The 26,297-nt window shown below is 41.4% G+C and overlaps 1 protein-coding gene across 2 annotated transcripts in view; it reads left to right on the forward strand.

The window, feature by feature from the left end:
* The window catches only part of LOC131683611 (netrin-B-like), a 208,995-nt gene extending 194,803 nt beyond the window's left edge, over window positions 1–14,192 (forward strand). The window contains exons 6-7 of one of the 2 annotated variants that reach the window (XM_058965741.1): window positions 13,095–13,332; window positions 13,410–13,547. In XM_058965741.1, the coding sequence (XP_058821724.1) occupies window positions 13,095–13,332 (238 nt within the window). In that variant the 3' untranslated portion in view covers window positions 13,410–13,547. Of the gene's footprint in view, window positions 1–13,094; window positions 13,333–13,409 lie in introns of both variants that reach the window. The other variant, XM_058965732.1, reaches the window with a different exon arrangement.
* Window positions 14,193–26,297: the final 12,105 nt, after the last annotated feature.

Consider the following 26,297-nt stretch of genomic DNA (forward strand, 5'->3'; position numbering starts at 1 on the left):
GGATTGCCCTACAATCCTCGGACGTCTGGATCTTCAAGCCCGCGTTAGAGCTCTACGCAATAACTCCCTTCTGTGAGTTCCGTTCAGGAGAACCAACTATGGTTACCAGAGCGCTGTTACCGGACTCCAACGAATTTTTAACAGTGTGGCGACGGCCTTTGACTTCAACAGGACGCGGAATGCGATAAAAGTGAAAATGTTGTCAATACTAAAATGTAATTAGTTTAAGCAACCACCATTGGGGCCAAGGGGCCTGTTGGTGAAGGTAATAAACAACATATAACCACTCATGTAAGGTTCATCCTACGAATACCAAAGCGCCATCTTCGCCCCACCTGTATATACTACATTGGGATGGAATGGCGTTTGCGAGCATTTGCTGCGCTCTTTGTTTACTTAGCTGAACAGCTGCTCACATGTTTTTCAGTGATATAATCACATGAAAAATCGTTTTATTTTTTTAATGCAAGCGTTATAACAAAATTTGAAGTCTATGATCGCTCAGTTGTAGTAAGGCTTTTTTGTAAACTTCATTCACGATTGGAAGAATGGATACAATGTTTTTTTTTTGTTCAGCTCACTATAGATTTCGCTTCACTGAACCGTACATAGCCTTGAAATACACAGATAGTATATCTAGTCACAGCGTGAACATAGAAACCCGCTTCGCTATTCGCCGTGTGGCAGACGAGTGATCGGAAAGCAAAGCGACGCTTGACACAGACACAAAGATTTGTTTGCTTTTACGTATTCTCCCGCCAGCCTTTGATGGGCTGGTTACCGCTCTTGATAGTCGCGCTGGGGGCGATGATACGATTGACGAATCGAAAATTATGGATGAATTTCACCGTCGCTTAGAGCGAGAAAAAGTTCTGTGAAATCAGAGAAGGCTGTGCGTTCCACCGAGCACAAGTTTAGTGCCAAGGAGACCCGAACTTGCCATCACTGCAAAAAGGCAGAGCATCTCCGAAGAAATTGTCGGTTGTTGAAGAAAGAAGAAGAAAGCACCTTCAAGAAGGAGTACATACAGTGAAAATGTGAAAGCTAAAACGGCACAAACTGACAACAAAGCAATTGCGTTTGTTGTTTCGAGTATAAAAGGTCAACATTGGATGATTGACAGTGGCCACGGATTGTGCGCTCCGATGGAGGAGGAGAGTTCGACAAGGGAATGCGTGTTGACGTCATCATTACATTACGTCATACTTAATGCGCGATTACACCCTTTGTGCACGTAGACCATCATCGTCGATGTCTGCAAGTGACATTTCTATTTTTTTCGTTACTACGCAATATATAACTAACCTAACATTGAACCGAATAAACGTGTTGTAAAACATTCTTCTCCGGCGCGGTTTTCTCTTCGCGTTTTATCCGAATACCGGTAGTTTGTTTCTCTGCCTATCGTTCGCCAATAGGTTATGGGCCCAGGGTGGTCGTCGCGAAGAAAGAGTTTTTTTGAATTCGTCGGAAAGTAGTGGTTATTCAATTGCGTTCAGCATTATCCCGTGAACAAAAGAGCATCTTAGAAAGATGGCGGAGCACCCTCGTTTCTCGCTTCCGAGACTGAACAACCAGAATTACCAGTCATGGAAATTCAAGATCGAAATGATGCTGATTCGAGATGAGCTATGGAACGTGATTATGGACCAGAAACCGGAACCCGTGACGCCTGAGTGGACTAAAGCAGACATGAAAGCCCGAGCCACGATTTGTTTGTGTGTTGACGATAGCCAAACGAGTATCGTCCGGAACTGCGTTAGCGCAAAGGATGTATGGCAAGCATTAAAAGATTACCACGACAAGGGATCGGAAGTGTACCTTCTCAAGAAACTGACGCGTTTGGAGCTCAGAGAAGACGGCGATATGGAGCAACATCTGCAGCAATTCACTGATTTGCTCCAGCGTATTGCGGATGCCGGGGAAGAGATCCCGAAGAAATGGCAGGTGGCGATGTTATTATGTTCGCTGCCCGATTCTTATGACCCACTAGCGACTGCGCTGGAGCAGCGGCCGGCTGATGAATTGACCATCGATTTAGTAAAGTCGAAACTGCTCGCCGAGGCTGAAAAACGGCGAGAAAGAAGCGGATCTGCTGCAGGTAGTGGAGGTACCGACAAAGCTTTGAGGGCGGATTTCCGAAAGCAACGCGGTGGTTCGAGTAACGGAAATAAAGAGATCCGCGCCTGTTTTCACTGCAAAAAGAGCGGTCACTTGAAGCGAAACTGTCGCGCTTGGAAGAAAGAGGTTTCTGAGAGTTCCGGAAGCAAGCAGGATGGATCAAATCAACCAAAGAAAGACGACGTGGCTAAAGCGAAGAAAGCAAGTGTTACGGATGGACCCCTTGCTTGGATGGTTGGTCACGGCGAGCCGTCATGGTGGTTTATTGACAGCGGAGCATCTCGCCACATGACTGGCGACAGGAAATTCTTTGAGGTATTTAATGAGACCAAGGGAGTAAGCGTGATGTTGGCCGATGGAGAAAGGGTCGAAGCATCCGGAATCGGCCAAGGAAAAATCGTTGGTATGAATAGCGATAACGAGCTTATCGATATTGTACTGCACGATGTGCTATATGTACCGAAATTGGCAAGTGGTTTAATCTCTGTAAGTATTCTTGCAAGCAAAGGTTTCAATGTGGTTTTTTGTGATAATCGTTGTGAGGTTCGAAACCAGCAAGGAAAAATTGTGGTGATAGCGCTACGCCATGGTAGCCTGTACAGGTTGTTCACCTCAGAGCAAGCGTTGCTGAGTGTTCAATCACCCCATACTACGAACTGCCAGCACACCTGGCATCGTCGGCTAGGCCATCGCGATCTCGATGTAGTGCGAGCGATTCCAACGAACGGTTATGCGAAAGGAATGAAGTTGGTTGATTGTGGTGACAAGTCGATTTGCAAATGCTGTTTGGAAGGAAAAATGGCACGTATTCCGTTCCCTAAGCAAGTCGACCGCGGTGCTAAAGATAAGCTTGATCTAGTGCATACCGATCTGAGTGGGCCAATGATCAGTACGCCTAGCGGAAATAAGTATTTTCTCTCTTTGATCGATGATCACACTCGTATGACTTTCGTGTATCTTCTGCGATGCAAATCCGAAGCTGCGGAGAAGATTAAACAGTTCGTGTATTTTTGCAAGACGCAGATCGGGAAGACCCCGCGCATTTTGCAGTCTGATGGGGGTGGCGAGTACACCGGGAAAGAACTACAGTCTTTTCTTCGGGGTGAGGGTATCGTGAGTCAATTTACAGCCCCGTATTCACCCAAACAAAACGGGGTGGCAGAGAGGAAAAATCGTTCTCTGAAGGAGATGACGATGTGTATGTTGCTAGAGGCAGGCTTAGACGAACGCTTCTGGGGTGAAGCAGTTTTGACGGCAACCTATATCCAGAACCGCTTGCCGTCTAGGTCCATTGGCATGAGTCCGTTCGAGCGTTGGTACGAAAGGAAACCGTCATTAGAGCATTTCAGAATCTTCGGGTGCGAAGCGTGGGTGCAGATCCCAGCGGAGAAAAGAAAGAAAATGGAAGTGAAATCTCGAAAAATGGTTTTTATTGGTTACTCAAACCAGCATAAAGCGTATCGTTTTCTTGATACGGGAAGTGAACGTATTACAATTAGTCGTGATGTGAAATTTGTGGAGGACTTGCAAATGAATAAAAATCCGAACGAAAAAGTGAACCATGAAGCTATCGTTGGGCCTGTTGAACCCAATGTGGAACTTTTACCGATGATTAAGAACGACGAAGCACCTGATCAAGAAAACGATATGTTCGAATACGAAAGTGCTGAAGAAATGTATTCCGAAGAAGAAGAACCCGCTGAAAGGGGAACAGTGCAAGAAAGTGAAGTGATGAGCGGCGAGCGTACGGAAGAGCGCCAAAGGTCGACGCGGAATGTATTACCAGTTCGTTTCAGGGATTATGAATTGGGACTCGTTGCGATGGAACATAACGAGCCCGCCACCTTCAAAGAAGCAGTTGGTGGACCAGAAAAGGAGGAGTGGTTGAAAGCCATGAGGGAAGAGTATCAATCCTTGATCTCGAACGGTACGTGGGAGCTAGTAGATCCACCGGCCAATCGCAACATTATTGGTAGCAAATGGGTCTATCGAAAGAAGTTGAACGCCGAGGGCGATGTTGAGAGGTTCAAAGCACGGCTCGTTGCGCAGGGGTTCACACAGCGCTTCGGTTCAGATTACGACGAAATCTTCGCCCCGGTTGCTATGCAGTCGACGTTTCGCGTGTTGTTGGCTGTTGCAGGAAGGCAAAAAATGACAGTCAAGCACCTAGACGTAAAGTCGGCGTACCTTTATGGGAAACTAAGCGAGGAAATCTACATGCGGCAACCACCGGGATTTATTATACAGAAGAAGGCTCATCAAGTTTGTAGATTGCGGAAGAGCATATATGGCCTGAAGCAGGCGGCCAGGATTTGGCATCAAACCATAACCCAAATCCTGATTGAGCTAGGATTTCGTCAATGTAAAAGTGATTCGTGTCTGTACCGGAAGCAGCTATCAAATGGAGAATGGATATATCTGTTGTTGTACGTAGACGATATTTTGGTGGTTTGTGTGCAGGAAACTGAAATCAATAATATCGAAAGAGCACTGCAAGAGAAGATACAAATTACGACACTGGGTGAAATATCTTGTTTTTTAGGAATTCGCGTCCAAAAGGATGAGAGTGGCTTCTACAGTCTCAGCCAGGAGAGTTTCATTAGAAAACTAGCGAAGCGCCTCGGAAAGGACAGAGCAAAGGGATGCAAGTATCCAATGGACCCGGGTTATTTCAAGCTGAGCAAGGACGGAAACAACCTTGAAGACAATGAAGAATACCGTAGTGTGATTGGTTCTTTGTTATATCTCGCAACGAACAGTCGACCAGACATTGCGGCTTGCGTCGGAATCTTGAGCCGTAAGATTAGTTGTCCATCGGAGGTTGATTGGACTGAGAGTCAAAGGGTAATACGCTACCTGGTTCATACAGTGGAGTATAGATTGAAGTTGGGTAAAACAGATGAGGAATTTGAGCTGGTTGGTTACTGTGACGCCGACTGGGCAGGTGATGCTAGCGACAGAAAGTCTTGTAGTGGCTATGTGTTTCGTATAGGAGGAGCTACCGTCAGCTGGGCCAGCAGGAAGCAAGGTTGCGTGACTCTGTCAACAATGGAGGCGGAGTACGTCGCGCTCTCGGAGGCAGCACATGAAGTGGTCTGGTTGCGTAATTTGTTGAAAGAGCTGAATGAGGAACAGGTCAAGCCGACTGTAGTGTTCGAGGACAATAGAAGCTGCCTAGACTTTGTGGCACTAGATCAACAAAAGAAGAAAACGAAGCATATTGATACGCGTTATCACTATACTCGTGAACTTTCGTCATCTGGAGTTATCGAGTTAAGGTACTGTCCGTCGGAGGAGATGGTGGCGGATGTCTTGACAAAACCGCTCGGTGCAACGAAGGTCAAGAGGTTCGCTATGGATTTGGGCCTGACTGTAGGAGGTAAAGGTTGAATTCGCGAGGAGGAGTGTTGACGTCATCATTACATTACGTCATACTTAATGCGCGATTACACCCTTTGTGCACGTAGACCATCATCGTCGATGTCTGCAAGTGACATTTCTATTTTTTTCGTTACTACGCAATATATAACTAACCTAACATTGAACCGAATAAACGTGTTGTAAAACATTCTTCTCCGGCGCGGTTTTCTCTTCGCGTTTTATCCGAATACCGGTAGTTTGTTTCTCTGCCTATCGTTCGCCAATAATGCGGATATTTTATTAGGAAGAAGGTATCACTTCGCAGTTCACTACCGCTCAATCCAACGGCGTTGTAGAAAGAAAGAATAGGTCGATCACAGAAATAGCAATCATGCATGTCTTCTTGATGTTGGTTTGGAAAAACGATACTGGGATGAAGCTGTTCTTACCGCCACGTATCTTCAGAATAGATTACCATTTTGGTCAGTGCAGAAGAATCCCTATGAACTTTGGTGGGGACGAAAACCTGATCCAGGACACCTGAGAATATTTGGAAGCGTTGCGTATGTTCATGTGCCCGATGTAAAGAGAAGCAAACTGGACGGAAAGGCACATAGGCTCACATTCGTGATGTTATCACTATTAGTCGGTGTCGTGATTTCTCTTGCCTTCCTCAGCCATCTTGCTGGGTTCGCAAAGTGATGAGCAAACCTTCCGTTTCAAGCTTAGACCATACGACTGACGAGATAGCATTGCGAATCCGTTCGTTTCCTCTGCTATGCTTACACAGAGACTCACTGTTTCATAGCTGGCCACTTTAGTTTCTTCGATCTTATTTTCACTGAGTAGGGAGAGGAATGTGTGATATATAAGCAAGATTTCCAGTGCGACCAGTACAACGAATTATTTTTTATTTCGTATAATTATTGTTTCTTTTATTTTACATATAATATTTTGACCTTGCTCTCTGCAACTCTACAGTCGGGACGCCCGATTTATTGAACTCCAGAATGGAACATCATCATTGGAATTTCCGGTGTCTGTAAAACAGAAAGAACCTGAAGACGTGATTGAATTACGGCCGTCCAAAGAAGACAGCGACGAAGATGTGGAAAACGAAACTCATATCAATAACGAGTATTTCGATGCATCAGATGACGATGCGAAAGATTCTTGATTTTTGCCCCGGTGACTAGCCTGAGATTGATTCTGGCCATTGCTGCAAGTTAGAGTCTCGTCGTGAGGCACCTCGACGTTAAGACCGTGTATCTCAACGGCGTTCTAAAAGAAGAGATTTTTATGCGGCAACCGTCAGTTGCCGAGAAGTTCGTCATTTTTTGGGACTAGAAGTAACAAGTTGAAGAAAAGTGTTATAAGGTCCACTTAAAGAATTATATCGAAAAATTGCTGACGAAAAACGGAATGGAAGAAGTTAAAACCGCCAGATCGCCAATGGAGTATGGATTCCTAAAAGTGAAAGACAACAGTGCAGTGTTTACAGATGCAACTGAATATAGGAGCCTTGCTGGCGGTCCCAACCGGATGTGGCTATCTCTACGGCGGTTTTGGGTTGAAGTATTTCGGCTCTCCTCGAAGCAGATTGGACAGCTGCCAAACGAGTTTTAAGATATTGAAAGGCATCAAAAGATTATTATCTTTGCTTAGGCGGTACTCCGGCGCTGATTGGGCAGGTGATCATGTTAGCAGGAAATCAACTTCGGCATCCGTGTTTTCTACCGTTGTGCTTTAATCTCGTGGGCTAGCCGCCAACAACAATGTGTAACACTATCATCTATGGAGGCTGAATATGTTGCGCTATCAGAGGCTTGTCAAGAGGACAACCAAGGATGTTTGGCTTTCGTCAAAACGGAGAGATCAAGCCGGCGTTCCAAACATATCAGTACGAAAAAGAGAACTTCATTCAAGAGCTAAGTGAAAAAGGTGATATTATTTTGGAATGCTGTCCTACTGACATTGCGATTGCTAACGTCATGACGAAGCCGCTGGGTCCGGAGAAACATGAACGTTTCTGCATGTTTTTGGGTCTAGAGTAGTTGTGATGAGGTGGCAAAACGTTGAGGAGTGTGGAACAGTGCAGCGTTTACCACTTTAGTAGCCCCCCGTGTGCAAGGACCACCTACCTAGCGTGAACAATACGGTATAAGAGAGAAACAAATAGTTCGAATCATCACTCGTGTAAGTACCGCTACCGCGTTCATATTGCCAGCTTACTTGACCTGACCTGTAAAGTGAATAACCGCGTGTGTCCTTTCTTTATAACTGATCCGAATCCATACGCTGATTTCACTGACTCTGCAATCCTGCCGTCAACATTTTTGACAATTGTCGTCACTCTCCTTATACAGTTGTGATTCGCTGATTGAACTCTTTTACTGCCCACTGAGACGTCCAAAAAATTGTTTCAAAATCGTTCAACACGGGTCCAACGATGGACGTTTGTTGAACGGTTATTTGTACGTTGTCCAAATTGGTCCAACGAACGTCCTTCATTGGACAATTTTGAAACCAACCGTTCTTAGAGGGTGGACCGCTTTTTAGTTGGACCTCTGCTAGTTGGACCATTGTCCAAATAATAAGCATCTGAACGTCAAATTCTCATGTCAAATTGGCTTTGACAATCTATCTAACAATCTTTTACACTACTAATGTCTTCTTTGGATAGTTTTTGACATTTGTCAGTGGTGCAACCAACGAATCACGACTGTATACACTCAGATATAAAAGTATAGCTAGATTTATTCTAGATTCTTTACATAGGGTGACCATATCAAGCGAGTAAAAAACCAGGACAGTTCAAAGGGAACTACCTATATCCATCACCTCTTAGTCGATTGTGCCTGCTCCCTAGATTTTCGACAGGTAAAAAGTTCCAGGTTCTGGCAGGCAGAGCTACTGCAGTAATACATTTCTGGGGTCGGGCAGGCATAGCTCAGCCAAAAAGTCTCATGAGAATTCGATCACCGAGCTCTTTTCTTCAGATTTGTACGCACACAGTTTTTGCTTCATAGCCATCAGTGAAGGCCACATGATGTTGTTGGGGAAATCGGCAATTATGAATTTAGCGGATGAAACGAAATCATCTGTGCATGACAGGCGAGGAGTTATCAGCACTAAACACACGTCATTGAAGTAAGCTAGAAACGTAAACGGTCCCAGATAACTCCCTACGCTATTCCTGATTTAAAAATAAGTACATGGCAATCTCCATTGACAATCATTATATCTCGATTTGAAATTAAGGATCGAAACATCTGCAAAAACTACCGTTGATTACAAATTTCTCCATTTTATCACTTATTATAAGAAAAAACAGCGGATCGGCTGGTGTAAATAATATCAGTTTGAGCGCGACCTTCCATACTCCCTGTTATGTATGATGCTAAATTCAGCAGGTTAGTCGCCGTTCAGCGTCCAGGCGTGAAGCCATGTTAATCGTGGTTTAGGTACTGTTTCCATTGACCCTGAATTGGTTCCTCAATCACCAGTTAGAGAGAGAGAGAGAGAGAGAGAGAGAGAGAGAGAGCACTTGGGACCGATTTGTTCACCCTCGCTTAACTTTTAAGCCATGTTCACCAGTGCATTTTAAAAGCCGCGGGTCTTTCAATTTTTTACAATAAGTAAAAATAAAAAAATAAAATGCTAAGAATGTCGGTCTTTCAGATCTTGTTAACGCAGTTTGCTGCTGCGTGTTGAGATCCTTTTCCTTGGCGGTGAAGCCGCTTGGGGGTCATTCAGTCTGCCTTCTCTCGCGTTATCGTTCCCGTCCATGTCATCATCGGTACTGCTTTGTTGCTGTTCACGATCAGAGGTGCTTATTTGTTTCTTGTTCTTGCGGCTCGCTGTTGTAAATCCGTCTTCATCGGTATTTTCTTCTTTATTGGCGATGTTAGTTGTTGGTTTGGGAGCGGTTGTCGTGGTCGTTATACCTGCATTATTGGTTAATTGGATCGTTGTTTTTGGTTTATCTGAAGGTGTCGGTGGCTGCTTGTTAGAGTTGGCTGTAGTAGAGGAGTTTTGACTAGTTGCTTCGGCGCATGTTTTTCCGTAGTGGGCTGTATGGTTACAGAATTGGCATATTGGGGTCTGCCTGGGATATGTGATTAGCGTTGTTTGCTTATAGGTAACGCCGTCCCTCGGTGATTTGCATTCGATAGTCATGTAAGAAGGTATTGGTTTAGTCACTCGCATCCTCACAATACGAACGGCGTTTGGAATGCCGGTGAAAATCGTAATAGATTCTACTTCTCCACATTGCGACATGATTTGTTTGATGTCATCTTTCTTAGTGCGCGGGGAGAAATGATGGATACGCACGTCCACCATGCCGTTTTCCATATGCACGGGGATCTTTATTCTTGTGTTATTAAATTTGACCTCGTGTTGCATGTTGTTCTTTGTAATTAAGTTTTCGGCCTGTGCTAAGCTTCTAAACGTGATCGAAACACAGTTTATTACGTGATGTAGCTGAATGTACGTAACTTCAGCGAGATTAGGCTTCATTTACACTTTTACTAATTGCTCCACTTCCTGAACTGTGGGTCTAACACGAGTTTTATTAAAGTTGATCGAAATCGTGTTATCCCGTAGCACGGGCACTTTTGTTTCATTTGGCAAACTCATTTCACTCCGCAACAATACAGTATTGTTTGTGCACTGATACGATATGGACTGATTGTGCGATAGGCACCAATCGGCTTGTAGGTAGATTTGACTGTTTCACTTGTGCGGGATGTGAAGACAAACTGTTTCTTCGCCATTGATAGCGGCCAGTTTGGTCCACAACTGGAATCAATTCGATTTGTTCGACTGTCAAGTTTCCTTGTAAACGGACTACAGGTCATTAATATGCTATGTAACGGCTTGATCTTTTCCTTTTCAATTTCCACGTAAGAGAAGAAAGTTGTGAGATTAAAAAAGACTGCGATCTGAACCTGAGCAAATAAAGCGAAGACTCAATAAAGAAAAATATTTTAGGCTTACAGGGCAAAAACCAGGACAATTCAACCGTTTTCCTCGACTTCCCAGGACACCAGGACAGTCATTGAAAAACCAGGACATGTCCTGGAAAACCAGGACGTATGGTCACCCTACTTTACATAAACATATAAGGATATTGCTATTCATTGTAAACGCCCTCGGTTGGCAAAACAAACAATCAGGAGCTGGTTCAATATTGAGGTTAGGCTCTTCTTTTAGGCTGCGACAAAAAATAATCGACACGTCTCCTTTGGAAAAGCCCGGACAATATAAACAATAGTTGCAGTCATGGTGTAAATTTATTCACAGATATTTTTGTTTGAAAAACATTACATATATATTATCACCCGGTAAACAGATGCAAATGCGATCACACTAGTTCTCTCCTACTAAGCCGCTACTAACTATCGATTCGCACCTCACTACCACAATGTATCTAGACATACAAACCATTATGAATTTAACTAATTTGCGTTAGCCTCCCATTACTCAAAAGGATTCATTCACTTCCCGTCTCCCACTCTAAACCGCCGCAATAATAATCGATGCCTGCTGAGAAACGACGACGGTGCATATTAGTCACGGGCTATTTTGCAAAGCGGCTTAATCGAATAAATAAGCAACTTTTCATTTCTCAATCACATCAATGCGCGCCTCTACAACTCCCATTCAGTTGTTGTTGTTGTTGTTGCGTTGGTCACACGTTGGCCCAAGACTTGCTGCACTGCACTATCTATCACTGAGCTTAATTTATAGCACACGTTCTGTCCTAATCGATTTACGGTGTCGTTTGAGTTTAACGGAGAACCGGGAAGTGTAACATGATTTAATGCTTTTTAATATTATTTGCACACGGATTCTGTCAAATTTGTAGGTTTGTTCTATACGTATACGCTGGGGTATAATTTTAATGAGTGGAATGTATTGCATTGAATCTGGAATAATAATCTGGAAGACAAAAACCAAAAATTGTTTTTAAAGGGACTGGTGAGAACTCCATGTATCATACATCCAGGAAAGAATAAAATTTATTTAAAAACTCTAGTAAAAACCTGTTAAAACTTTCGACTCTACTATACTGTACACGCAACAATAAAATAACCTACAGAATAAGTTCGTTTAACTTAAATTTAGGTACTTTTGAACTATGCGGCGTCACTTTCGCACTTATTAGTGTTGTCAAAAACAAAACGAGAGATTCGACTCAGTAGAGGTCTTCCGTGTAGTAAGGTACTTTTGAGTTGTTTGAAGTATACTCAAAATTTGGTAAATTCAACTTATATTTAAGTAAATTAAACTCAAGGTTGAGTTATTATTTTTGCCGTAGTTAAATGGAAACTACCTTCAACACGATTTACCTAATTTTACCTTCCTGCACGATACCACGAGATTGAGTCAAAAGTACTGAATTTTTGGGTAGTTTTTCGGTGGCGTGTAGGTTTCACGTAGTTTGACAGCTGCACAGTGTCGATCGATGCGCCACCTATACCAGTTTATTTAATGGGTTTAATTCACTCGCTTCATTTGAAAAGCTAACTGTAGATGCTTCAGGGAAAATATCGAATGTTATCGAATAACATCTTCAATCGAAACCGATGCGATTTCGAGGATAGTCAGAAGGGCGATTGCTCTAACTCACATATTCAAATTGATAGAATGAAAATAGGAAAATAACGAAATTTGGATCATCATCCTGCATGACACTGGCAGCCTTGTTTGTAAAACCCATATTGTTCTAGCATATATTTTTTCATTAGTTTATGAACTAGAACACATCTCTATTTCACGAATAGATATCCAAACTAGAAGCTAGAAGCCTGAACACACATTTCTAAACAGAAACGCTTCTTAGCCTTAATTTACTCTGAATCCTCGCCGTTTCGCCACCGGCACAGGCATACACGGAAGGCAAGGAAAATTCATTTTTCATTTCATTTTCACATGTTGCCATAGTTAAAAATGTAGAGTGCTGCCTAGTCTCGACTTTGTCCTCCACTTTCCATCGTGTAAACAACCAAAACGTCCCTAAGCGTTCATTTTCCGGCCATCCAACTACACTGCGGTGCTGGTTGGTTTTCTGATCCCGTTTTCATGGATGTCCTGATGCCATCCGTCGGACGGGGGTCCGTTTTGGAATTCCGAGCTTTCTACGACGAGTATCGAAAGTCCGCAGGCAGGCAGCATCAAAAATTAATTTCAGTTTCAAGCTCCACCGCCCACTTGACTATATCCCAAGCGGCTGTGGCAAATGAAGAGCTGGGAGTGAGACATCCGATGGGGATCTGTGAAAGCAATTCGTTAACGGAACATATAGCTACTTATGCGGATGGGTTAAAATTTAATAAAATGTTCATTCGTACCAGCATCCATCATTCAGTAGCTCTCTCTGTGCTTTCTCAATAGAAATGCTTGAATTTAACGTCGCTGTCAGTCAGAGTAGGCGGATGCTGGAAGGATTATGATTATTAATGGTATCCTTGGGAACAGTGGAAACAGACTTCCGAAGGCTGGAATAAAGTTTTACGTAAAAGTGTCATTGTCGTGACTTTACGCTCTCATATATTGACGTATATAAACACTACATTATTCGTATATTTGTTTTTATCGCTTTTCAGTAATAATGGCGAAAGTGATAGCAAAGGACACGAAGACCGACAACGGAAACCTAAAAAACACCGCCAATCAAAACAACAGCGACGTGGCCAAGTTCACACTAAGCGTCCAAAAGGTGTTCAAAAAGAGTCCCAGCCCAAGCAGCCCCCTGGCGGTAGCACTGAGAAGGTCCAGCCACATAGCACTCGTCGTGGACGTCAAAGATCTCGAGTGTCGCTGCCCGCGAGTCAAAGTCAATAGGTAAATCTGTCCTCTGTTCGATGCCGGCGGGTATTGATGTTTACCGCACGCACTGTTTGTTTTCTTTTTGCTCTCAGATCCTATCTGATCCTCGGACGGGATACCGAGGGACCACCAGGAGCGCTTGGTATCGGACCTCGATCGATCGTCATCGAATGGCGCGACGAATGGCATCGACGGTTAAGGAAGTTTCAACGACAAGCTGCACGCACATGCCACTGATCAGTCTCGGTTCGGTTCGACTGGCAACAACGAGATTTTGTAACAATAGCCGATTAAGATATATATTTATTGATTAAAGTCATAAATTATCGCTAAATTATTGTATGATCGGTTCGATCATTCTGGGATTGAAGACGCTACCGTTTGCATGATACAGTGGGGCAATCCATCGCGCAATGCTAATAACAGTCGGGTTTCCTCGTATAGATTTATGACAAGACGTACGCAAGATTTATGCATTAACTCTGTTTTCCGACGTGATACATACCTTCATGCATATTTTCATATCCCAAGAACAGTCCAGTCTAGCTATATGCAGCACCACAAGCAATCATGACGTTGTAAATCTACACATCTATGCATGTATATCTTTGCAAATCGTTACTCCTACCAGTAGATGTAAGTTAGTACCCTATATCATTGCATATTTATGTAATTTGTTGATCGTTGAAAGTTCCTTAGATCGTAGATGCTACTCTAGCTCCTATTCCTGACTCAAGTGTCGCCATATCAAAGCAGTATTTTAAACAGTTATGTAATTCGTGTGATCATCAAACCTACTTAAAAATGAACTCAACTGGTGAGACAAACTAACTGGTAGAAACCACATGTGACGAAAATAAATAATTTTGAGCTGATGGTACCGTAAATATGCTATTAACATGATGACCATCCTTAAAAAGGTTTCCCGTAAATTGTCATATAATCTCTGAAGAAATTAATCATCAACCTATTTCCGAACGCGATGGATAATCACTGTCAGTGAAAGACGGGCTAATACAATTCTTACATTATTCAATTAGAGAAGAAATATTAGTAAGAAAATATGGCTTCCAAAGTGGAGCACTAACCATCATCTCGTCGCATAAAATAGAGAATAAATATAGATGAAAAATACAATTCAGCATCACGAGTTCGTCAGCTAAGCTAAGTTTACAGCTTTAACCGTTACTAAGTAAAGTCATTACTCGCCTTACACGTTCATTAAAAGTACACATTTTTAACCCGCTTGGATGGGGATTTACCTCTTTTTGCGTACTCTCTCCGAAGAGTGTATTTGTTTTGACAACATTATGTTCACCGCAGTTCTGAACCGTTCACATTTAGTTGTACATTTTTATTCATTTTCGGGTTTGTGGACGGTTTTGTTCGTGCAGCTAGGTTAGAAAATTTTTGTATAATGTTTGTGAATAATTAACATAGGGTAAGGTAGACCACAATTCTCTTGTGCTGCCGAAAAGTGTGCTGAATTCGCAGAACGGTGGAGGACAGCGACGTCAGTGGCGATAGGCAGGCGGTTTGTTGGAACCTCGTGGAAGGCAGTCATCGATTTGTTTTTTAGATAGTGTGAGACCACCGGTGCGGCGTGTTGTGTTCATCGTGACCCGTTTCTTTTAGGAAGCGTCTTCTTAAAGACAATTCCTCCCGCGAAGGCACGCATTCTGTCGAACGGAAGAAAGTACACCTACTAGTGCCATTCGTGGTTCTTGACAAATTCGTGCAGTGCCGGATCGCCTTTTTGGGGGTAGTTAATTACCAAAGAGCTTTCGCTTCCCCAGCTAACCGCCAATGGTCCAGACGCACCGATCCGCCCTCGCTGGGGACGATAAGCCGAACGAGCCTTGCTGTCCTTCTCGAATCACGGTCGGTCGGATGCAGTAGAGACCACCCGTCTTTCCACCAGCGACAGCATCAAGCAGCAGCAGCAGTTGGAAAGAAGTAAAGGACAATAAACACGGTAAAAACCGTTGAGGTCTGCATCTTTATGAGGTCCAAAATTGTCCCCGATGGAGTACGCTAAATAATGTCTTTTCTGAAGATCCTCGCACTTCCGACAGTTAGACAATATGTGTTCAACCGTGCGACGGATTGTGCATACTGCTGGTTGGACACTGGAGATGGAATGGGTTTGGGAGACTTGAATATACTCGATCACCAAGTCTTTTCGATACCTTCCAATCTCCATGGTCCACCCTCATGTCAGTGTGACTGTTAATTTTGTAGGGGTGGCCTTGGGAGGATTACCAGTGGAAGGTAAAATTTTCGGCCAGTTGCTGCGAGAATACTCAGATGATGTCCGCTGATGGAACCTCCCTGCGCCGCAAGACAATTTACGTTGACGTTTCCCGAGATAGTACAATGCCCTGGGGATTCAGCAAGAGGATTGTCGTATACCTCGAGGTTTCGTTCGAATGGATGCCGAAACTGGCCAGCTTCTAGTGCTAGGAACGCGGAAAGCGAATCAGAGACAATGACTGTTTCTGTGTCTGCGGGATTCGTAGATAGAAACTGGAGGGAACACAGAGAGGGTAGTCTATCCCGCTACAGCTTACCTCAATCCCGACTTCGATGAGTCTTTTATAGATGCGTATGCTATTAATGTGATTCCGAAGATTACTCCCGCCCGAATCATCTGGGAGAAAGATGTGACGAATCGAGGTGCGCTTGCTTTCTGGAGTGGGGCCATACTTGTTGGAGACGATAAAGTGGATGTAGAGGAGATTGAATAGCCTTGGCGATTTCCATTGCTACCGATTCTTCATCTCCAGTTTGTAGAGTCGAACTATTTAACCTCACATGCCAACCGTGTCGAGCTAACGGGGAGACACATCACACGATAGAGAACAAGCGAGCCAACAGTGTTAGTATATTAAGAGTGGTGTTTGAAGTTCTTTAATCTGGCCGAATAGAACCCACCTTTCGATCCCCAACCGATTCTACACGGTTGTCCATTCGAGAACACTTAATCTACACCGAAAGGTCACTAGGGCGATTATCCATTGGAACGGGAGTGAACCGGCTTCAAAACTGGCACTTTCGGTCGATATGCTATGGATCAACACTGTTAAGTGCGACGTTTCGGATGCACTTGACGTGCCGAGCGCATACCGTGTAAACTATCCTTTTTTCCGTTGGTACATTCAGTTTTGAGTTTTTGAAAGCGGGGAACAAAGGTAGTTTCATCGTGATGCCGACAATTTTGAGTTCTTTGCTGTTTGCTATTGGCGTACTGTTGATCCGTGTCGGTTGTTCGATGCAGGGAAGAGCAGGAGTGGAAATAGAAGCTTTTGTTAACCGTTACTTGAAGACGGTATTGACTGCTGCTTGGAGTTTGATCCGAGTCCAGCTCTTTGTCTTCCCCATTACAGCGAGCTTAATGTCGTCAGCGTACACGAAGTTGTAGATCCTCTTGGGAAGAGTGGAGATGGTTGATTCCATACTTAAGGAGAACAGGGTGATCGCAAAAACCGACTACCACCGACTCAGACCCACAACATGCGGTTTCAGAAAAATAAAGGTTTAATGTACAGGCCAAAGTTTCGTCTGGCCGATTTAGCTACGTCAACAGTTTTCCTCGCGATGTTCCGAAGCTGGTGAAACTGAAAGAGCCTTGTGTCGTGATCAATCGCTGGTTGATGACAACTATACACTGTCACATCTATCCGCGGGAAAAGTAATCGAGTGACTGGCAAAGGACACCGGACGCAGGCATAGGCATCGCATTACCCCAATTCGACGCTACAATAATTCTCGCTTATGGGAATATCGCTCGACCTGCCGTGATTTTTACGTAAATGCCCACACACCAGTAGCATGGTTGACGGACAGCCGATTCGGCGTTCCTGAAATCTAACCTACGCAAATATGTTTTGCTCATCTGCCTGAAACTACACACACATTTTTATATTTCGTTTCAACAAAATATTTTGCTGAAACTTTTCAAGCAAAACAGGATTTGCTAAGAGTTCACCTTCGCAAATTTTTTTTCGCCGATTTTCTGTAAAGCCCATTATTTGCCGAACATTAGCAAATCTATAGAATTTGATTGCTGAAACAATCACTGAAAGAATGGCAATTTGGTTGAATATTAAACTGAAAGTTTTGCAAATTTTGACAGCTTTGAATTGTAGTAATTTCAACGAAATATTTTTTATTGTCAGTATTGCTGATATTTGAGCTCGTGAAAATTCAGCAAAATTTTACTGATATTGGGCAATCAAAATCAAAATTTAGTATGTAAAGCAAAATACATGTCGGCGAGCGGTAGGCTATTCCCAGTCAAAAAGGGCAAGTTGCTGGCTAACGCGGGGCTATTTGCCAACTCGGACGCGCTAATTGCCCTTCAATTTGCCAGCAAATTGCTGGCAATTAGGGGGCTATTTCAAATGCAACATTTGGGCGATTTGCCGCCGTCATATTTTTGCCGCCCAACCCGCCCTTAAATCGTCCACGGAACGCGCCATTTAATCGCCCTTAATTGCCTAATATTAAAATTACAAATAATACTTATTTTCGGATTCATTATGTACTCACATAAACTTATCACTACACTAGGTAATCACCACCAAACAATAGGAAGAATCGATGGTGAAATTCGTATTGCACACCAAAACTTACCACAATCTGACTTTCATTTAGACTTTAGGTCAGAGATCTTGTTCCACAATACTTACACACGATTCCATAATTTCCCACATTCGTTGGCTAAATTCAGTGCACTAGACAAACAAAATACAAGCGAGAACACGCCTATTGTTTAAAAAACTATTGTAAACTTAAGCCAAACATGAACCGCCATGTTTGCAAAACGCGAAAAACAACCAAGTCCATTTCAGCCGCCAGAAAATTTGTCTAAGTATTGAAATTGCCTTTAAATCGCATTCGCAAATTGCATTTGTTCCTAGGGGCAATTAGCACAGGCGAGTTGAGTCAAACGTCAAACTTTTTAAATCGCCTGACCATGTTTCGCCGTCATTTTTTGGGCGAGTAGGGCGGCAAAAAATGACTGCGGTAAATCGCCCAATTGTTGCAATTGAGATCGCCCCGAGGGGCAAGCACTAGCTGGTTTGAGTGCGTCGTATTGAAAATACCAGCGCATATTGAATATAATTAATGAAAATAATGAAAGTATTTAAAAATTCTGCTGCTGTACTTAATAAGGTACTTAATGTAATTAATATCGATGTGTACGTACTTAAAGTATTTAAAGTACATGTTGATGGTAATTAAAATATTTTGCGTATTTAAAGTACGAAGGTGCTGTACTTAAAATCGTTTCAGTAATTCAAGTACAATGAATATGACACGTACTTTTTGGAATCTTTGCGGTACTTAATGTACTTTATGGTACTTAATGGTAATTAAAGTAACTAATTATGTAAGATTTTTGGCACTGCGTCGTATTGAAGATTTAGTGCTTGTCCCTCGGATCGCCCCCTATTTGCCCTCAATTTGCTGGCAAATTGAAGGGCAAGTAGCGCATCCGAGTTAGCTAATAACCCCCCGTTAGCCAGCAACTATAGCCTAGAAAAACTCTAGAAAGAGAACTGCGGAGATTCCATTTCGGATCGATTGGATTCGCATTCAGCTGTCAAAAAACGAATCCAATTGTGCATTGCCTATCCTTATAACATTAGACGTGTTGCCGTACAATGCCGGGGCATACGTTGCCAAAAATGCTGTTTTTCTCTTCGAAGTTCTCTTTCTAGAGTTTTTCTACTATAGCTTGACTGGGTGGTGTGGTGCACTCAAAAATATTTTACGTTGAAATTACGTAAAAAGTAATGTGAATATTTTCCACCCTACTTTTCCCGTAAATTATACATGACAACCATATAATCTGTATCTAATACGTAATCATGCAAAATATGTGTATTTTAATATAATTTACATCGGGTTTTTATGTAACTGTCACCTGATGAATAGGTGGTTATAGTTGGAAAGTCTGATTGATTCTATATTGAGGTATTCTGTCACTCAATTCCAATTGGTTATCTTGTTACAATTTACTTAACGGTGTATAAAATAATCAGTGGAGTTTCACGTAAAATTCACCTAGCTTTTAGGTAATTATAATTGAAATATCTGTTAATGTCTACTAGAGAAACTACAGAAAACGGCGTTTTTGGCAACGTATGCCTCAGCAACATATCCAATGTTATAAGGATAGGCAATGTTCGATTGGATTCGTTTTCTGAAAGCTAAACCCGAATCCAATCGATCCAAAATGGAGTCTCCGCAGTTGTCTTTCTAGAGTTTTTCTAGTGCCTACATTTCAGTGAATGAGTTTTTTTTTTCGGATTACTTGCTAATATTTACATAAATTGATATGTTATAAGGATTAATGTGATATTTTTTTAAATGTATTGAAATATTAACAGTAGGGGAGACCGGGGCTGGTTAGTCGAGTTTTGCATTCGGAATTTCTGTACTCATTCTGGTTAGACTTTTTGAAAACCGGTTTGTGCTGTGATGAAGATACAACTCTTGAGCACATATGTAATTTTTGAAGTAGAATATTTCTAACGTTTCAATCAAATACAAATATGTTAATACGGAATGCTCTCATGATTTTTCGAGGACGCGTTTTACGCTACCCTGTACCTGGAAAAGGTACACTGTCAAAGTGACAGTGTACTTTGATGAAATTTTGCTAAAACTGGCATTGCTGGAGCTAGACATTTAAAAAATTGTATCCATAGAAACTATTTATTACTTATGAAAGAGCTAAGAAAATATCAGTTATATTTTTTGAAATGTGCTTGCATCTGTTTAAAAGAACCGAATAATAGTATTCATGAAGTTTATTCCCTCAGATGTAAGTTACAATAGAACTGAAAAAATCTATTTGTTTTTACTAACGGATTAACGTTTCAGTTTCAACTCAATCAAAAATTTTCAAATAGATGTTTTTATGCGATTTGAGCTTGGAGGAACACACAAAAACACGAATATTATACATCCTGTTATCAACAAAAGTGCAATAGATTCGTGCCACGGATGCTTAAAAATATCGAAAGGGGACAAAACGATACAAAATTTTATACTTTGGTTTGCCATATTTGCAAAGAATCAGCTAAGCCTCACTTGGTGCTCCTCTGTTTTTTTATCTCATGATGAGCCTCGTTGCATGGCCTCAAAAGAAAGCCTTTCAAGCGTTCATTGTTGCCTGTTCCAGCACAGCGACCTTCGCACAAATAAGGAAAAATTTCGGTTTGCATTATAAACTGCGTAAATAAAGAGTATCCTAGGATTCTCTAAGTCGAGGAGCAGACAAGCAGTGTGCCAAGGAACGAAAAAATCAAGCAAAATTTTTGAAAACAGCGAGGCTCATGAGAGGCATTGGAGTTAGAATCTCCACTGTTGGGAATCTGTGATGACATCATCACAGTTCCTCGATGGCGGAGTAGTTAACGCACCCAACTAGAGACTGGGAAATCGCTCGATTCAAATCAATCGATTCCTGCTTGAGGACATATCTTTTCCCAGCGTGTCCAATAAAAAGGTGAATTTTCATTCCGAAAAACCTTGAAGAATCTGTGTTACGTTATTCTAATCACCATTCTTACACTTTCGACATTTTTCAATTAATCGATTTTAGTATCTCAATTGTAATCTCATTGTCACAAGTATTTAGGTTTGATCTACTGTAGGATAGATTTTAAGAACTGAAAAGAAAATGTGCTGAAAATGTGTCAGTGGTACTTAGACTAAGGTAACTTGTACTCTTTTTCTATATTTTATTGTTGTTGGATTACGAAACTGCGCGCTCTTTATCCCCTCATAGAAACATTACGCATATTGAGAATTTTAGTAGAATAATTGTAGCATAATTTAAAAATTTAGTTGCAAAAATAGATTAAATTAAAATAACGTAATTGTTTCAGCAGTACCAAAACTAACGAAACTAATATGACGAAACAGTATTTATGCACTGCTGGTGTGTCAGTTGCTTGTTCGTTATTATTTCGAACGTGCATTTTTCAACAGCATTACCGAATAATGAAACAAAAGTTTGTTAATATGCCCATTAAGAGGCTTAGAATGCGGAAAAGTAATAATCTCAGTTTGTTTACTTTTGTTAGCTACGCTGTTTTCGAAAATTATGCTTGAAATATACAAAGTATCGTGCGCGTTGAGGTAGCATTAATGTGCAAGATATCTAACAAAAATTCAAATAATACGTAGGTTAAGTCATAAAAAAGTATTATTTTGTAGACTGGTTAACCATGATACTGCAAATAATTGTCAATAAATCCAAAAAAACGGAATGCATTTTTTCTGATTAAAAGCTTGAAACTCTTCACGTCAGGAACTGTTCGACTAACTGCTAACAATGGAATGATACAATTGTAGAATTTTGCAGGTTGGTCCTGATTACGGACTATTTTCATTCCACTTTTGGAGGCACAGTTGAAGAAACATTAATCAGGTGTAATGATTTTCCCATGGGCAGCCGGAAAATGTCCACAGGAACCCCGTCCCTGAACCCATCGTCATACTATGGGTCATGCCGTAACGATATCCGATCTTTGCAGCATGCATATTAGATGGACCATATAGGTGTTGCGCATAATAAAGCATCACTTCGATTCAAACTTTCATCAGCAGATCGACCCGCTATAGATGAGCATTGGTTATATATTTTCTTTGATCTCATTGTCAATTTACAGTGTTTGTCATCGATCCTGATTACATACCGCTATCCTGAACATTCGTGTTGGACGTAGGCTCTGCCGGATTATTATTTGTCAAATAAGTATCAACGCCACCTCGCCATCCCCTAATGCTACTCCCTTTAACTACAGTTAAATGGAGGCAGTCACACACAACATCAACGGCACGGTACGTTTTGACGTAGGGAACGTGTGAACGGATGCACGAGAAAAGCAGTTAACTTCTCTTTACGAAGCGGTGGCGTGATGATGTTCTTTGTTGTTGACGGGAGCTGATGTTTCAACTCAATCAATCGTCTGAATCGAGCTTTAGGCGCCCGTGTTATTGTGCGGATATTTGTTACTCTCAATCGTCACGAAAGTTTTTTGATCCACATTGTACGAGTGCACTATTCTGGACTTCTTAGAATTAATCACCTTATCTGTCTCGTCCGAGTGCTACTTCGCGGACACTATACAGCCAACACGACTAAAAAGATTAAATTCTAATAATTTTCCACAAGATTCCAGGTATTCACCATCCCAGCTGACATGATGTATGTAGCTGCGATGACCCTGCAGCATTTGATCCGTATTATTACCTCAGATCACTGTTCAATATACGCAAGTTAGAATCAGCACCTGTCGTACAAATAAGTGCTACTTTGGGTAGTAAAGCTACCGATGAATTTCTTCTCTATTTAATTTTGCTCTGCTGTAAATAAAAAATATTACCGTTAAGATAAGTTAGTGAGGTAATGTTTCCTTACCTATTAAGTTCTACAAGATGACGACACGAATGAACTCATGATGAATGAAGTTCATGTTTGACAATTCTCGGTGGTTTGTTTACTCTGTCAGTTGCGTGAGTTCGAGTGCAACGGGTGCTCATCTGTTGCATTTGCACTCACGTAACTCCCATGTAAACAAACCACCGAGAATTGTCAAACGAAGTTCATCCGGCTCATTTTGTTGGGTTATGTCGGTTGGTGTAAAACCTAATGCCGAGCCTACAAAAATTGACGACGAAAACAAACAAATGTCGAAAAAACTGATCTAAGCACGACATGCTTGGATCAGATCTATCGAAACGCGTTGCCATTTCATATTACTTTTCAGTATTTGTTACTTGTCAAACAAAATTCATGCATAGGGTTCTTTAAATCTAGTTTTCAGAGAGTCAAAAAATGATGACCCTTTTGTATGGGACCTTGGCGTATTTAATTTGTATTTGGTTTCAATATAGGGGTCCCGTTTCAAAATTTTCTGCCGGAAATTGACCCGATTTTTTAAAAGGTAATACCAGCCGTTGTATCCAATTGTATTGTTATTTTGTATCCAATTCGGTAGTATGTACAATTACTAAAAATAGCGGAAATAATGGATTTTATGAAAGTAGTAATTATCTGATCCATCTGGTCGGTACAATTCGCTCAAAAAGCAAGCGTTGCTGAGACTACCTCTTTTTCATCGAATGAACTGCGGCGCGTATAAAAAGGGAACACAAGAAAAATTGGTTAGTTTGTGTTCTGACGTTGTAAGCATAGCAGCTGCTGCGTTCCATGTCAGCTCGCATTCTTCGATGGTAGGTAATAGATACCATGACTGCCGCCAGGCGCTGATAGCATTTCATTCTCATCATGAAATGACGACCCAGTTTTATGCATACACGAAAGATACAATGATGACACATCACAGATTAAGCAGAAAGCTTTTTTGCAGAGCTGAATAAATGGGTTGGCGATGGGGTGGTTTAGTGCGAGAACCGCGCTCTCTTCTTTAAATTATATGTGGCGTCAGGTACGCGTACAGATAAATTCACCACGGCGCGCGTTCCAGAGTGCATCGTGGTGAATTTATCTGTGTGTTTCCTCTGGCCAGCCGTAGTGCGTACTGGTTCTTTGGTTGTGTAAAGGAGATGGTGTTGGCTTATTGGATTCTAACATTATGATTTTTGTTGATGATATGATACGAGTTACTTCGGAAAGTTTATTTACGAGTTTACAGAGCATTTTTAGACTACCAGGGGAAACATAAAATACTCGGTCCTCGGAGCAAACGGAGAAAAACTTTTACGTATCATCATGCTATAAACACATTTGAATAACGGTCCGTAAAACAGATTCTTTGCTGCGATTCAAACTTTAAACGCGTTTTTCTCGAAATCAATATATTGTCACTAAGTCCAGTCTGACTTAATACCGATCATTTTACCTGCAGATTAGCCGATTTATTAACTGTTTTCTTCGGTGAATTGTATTCTAAATTAACACCATGGGAGTTGATTTTTTAATACCATAAGATCCAAACGCTGAATGGAGATTTCACTCGCTGCCAAGTATGTTTAAAGAAAAGTTGCACTGTCATCTGTCGAGGGTGGTCTAGGATTAGAAATGACAACTCCGGCGAAGCACTGGAAATAATGAACACCTGTTGCAAGTCTGAAAAAAGTACACCATAGCAGAATACAGAATTAGTGCTTTCATTACCCTGACTATTTGCAACCAATACGAAACAAGCCATGTTGCGAAGGAAAATATATTTTCCGAGTGCATATTGAAATTTCAAGTCTTGTTTCCTAACAAACTGAAAATAACATATTTATAGCATGCAAAAATCGATGTTGATCCGCGGGGGTCCGTGGTACGAAAAAGGTTGAGAACCGCTGCTCTAAATGAACCTTCGAATTGTTAAAACAATTTGATGCAATTTCTTACGTTACTTACATTATGACTCGCGGTATCCACCGTCATAAATTTTTTACACCGGACATTTACGTCTGTTTGACGTTTGCAAAAATCACGTAAATCGTAAGTGTGGATCTAATTAATTTCAGAGCATATTCAAATAATACTCATCGTTGTCATATGAAACATTGAAGTTGACATTTATGATCAATCTACAGGACTTTTCACGTAAAATGAACGTGACGATTTTTTTGAGTGTGGGTAACAAAATGTTTACAAATACAATAGTGTAATTTTGTGTAAAATTCTAATTTTGAGTTGGCGCATTGTTCATATATTGTGCATATTTTCGTATTAGCGTGTAGATCCTGTTTATTTCAAGCTGGAACAGAGATGCCAGATTTGCAGACAAGTCTGCAAATTCGTAGACTTTTAATTTAAGCTGCAGATTTTTTCGATGACGCAGATATTTGCAGATTTTTTAGTTTGGTTGCAGATATTTACAGATTTTTGAATATAAAGGCTTTTGGTTACACTAGCTTTCCTGACATTTTTTGTTCTTCCCAGACTTTTAAAATTATTATTGGAGACATTTGAAAAAAGTACCTGGCATCTCTGAGCTGGAAGTCAATTTTCATTTCAAATTTGAATCGAGATATTTCAACAATCGTTTTATAAATAAGAATTGAGTGATAACGATACAAATAGTGATGTGAGTTTTGATCTTTCATCTGAAGGTGACGACTGCACAAGTAACATCGAATCTGATGACGATTATTCTTCATCTTTTCTGTATTAGTTATCCGATATGCGTTGATTAAATACATCAACTCGAGTATCATGTGATAAATTTCGACAAAACTACGGAGTTTCAGAGCAGTGTCGAAATATATCAACGCTTTGTGATGTTTTTTCGCGTTTTTCGCCAATGAAATTTTCGAATAGATAGTTCAGGGCATGAATATCTACAGTTACGCTTATTCGCAAAAAATATAAAAAATGGAAACCTGCCACCATATCCGAAATGAGGAACTTCATAGCAGTTCTTATTGCTTCTGGAAGAAATAAGCAAAACCGCTTGAACATCAATGTGTGGGCAAGGACATCCGACAAAACATGGCGTGTTGACTTTTATCGGATTGCAATGTCCAGAGACAGATTTCATAACAAATATGTATGCTGGCGATTTGACGACTTCTAAACTTGTAATGTATGTTCCTCTTTTTTTCAAGGCAACCGTCGTTTTGTTTCTCTACCAAAAGCTCGCTGCTAGATGTCAGTACAACTCCAATAGAAGAAAATTAAAATTAACTTGGCTGTTTTCAAGAAAATCTATTCCCTACCCTTCTCAGACCCAGCAGAACAACAGGGACAACACTATTCGAATCCAAAAGAGAAGAGAATGAATGTGGAATGCAACAAAATCACGTTGACATTTGCCATTCCTCTCTCAGAACATATGGGTACTTGCGGTATTCGCACGTTTTATGCTCGTTTTCTAGGTACAAAAATAAACAGAGAGCATACTATTCTCTCGCAACATCAAAACAACGAGGTGAGAGATGACAGAGAGAGAGAGCATGGATGCTGTGTTGTATTCGACGCGGGATGAACCATAACA

This window comes from Topomyia yanbarensis, chromosome 1, assembly GCF_030247195.1.
Source record: "Topomyia yanbarensis strain Yona2022 chromosome 1, ASM3024719v1, whole genome shotgun sequence".
Lineage (NCBI taxonomy): Eukaryota > Metazoa > Arthropoda > Insecta > Diptera > Culicidae > Topomyia > Topomyia yanbarensis.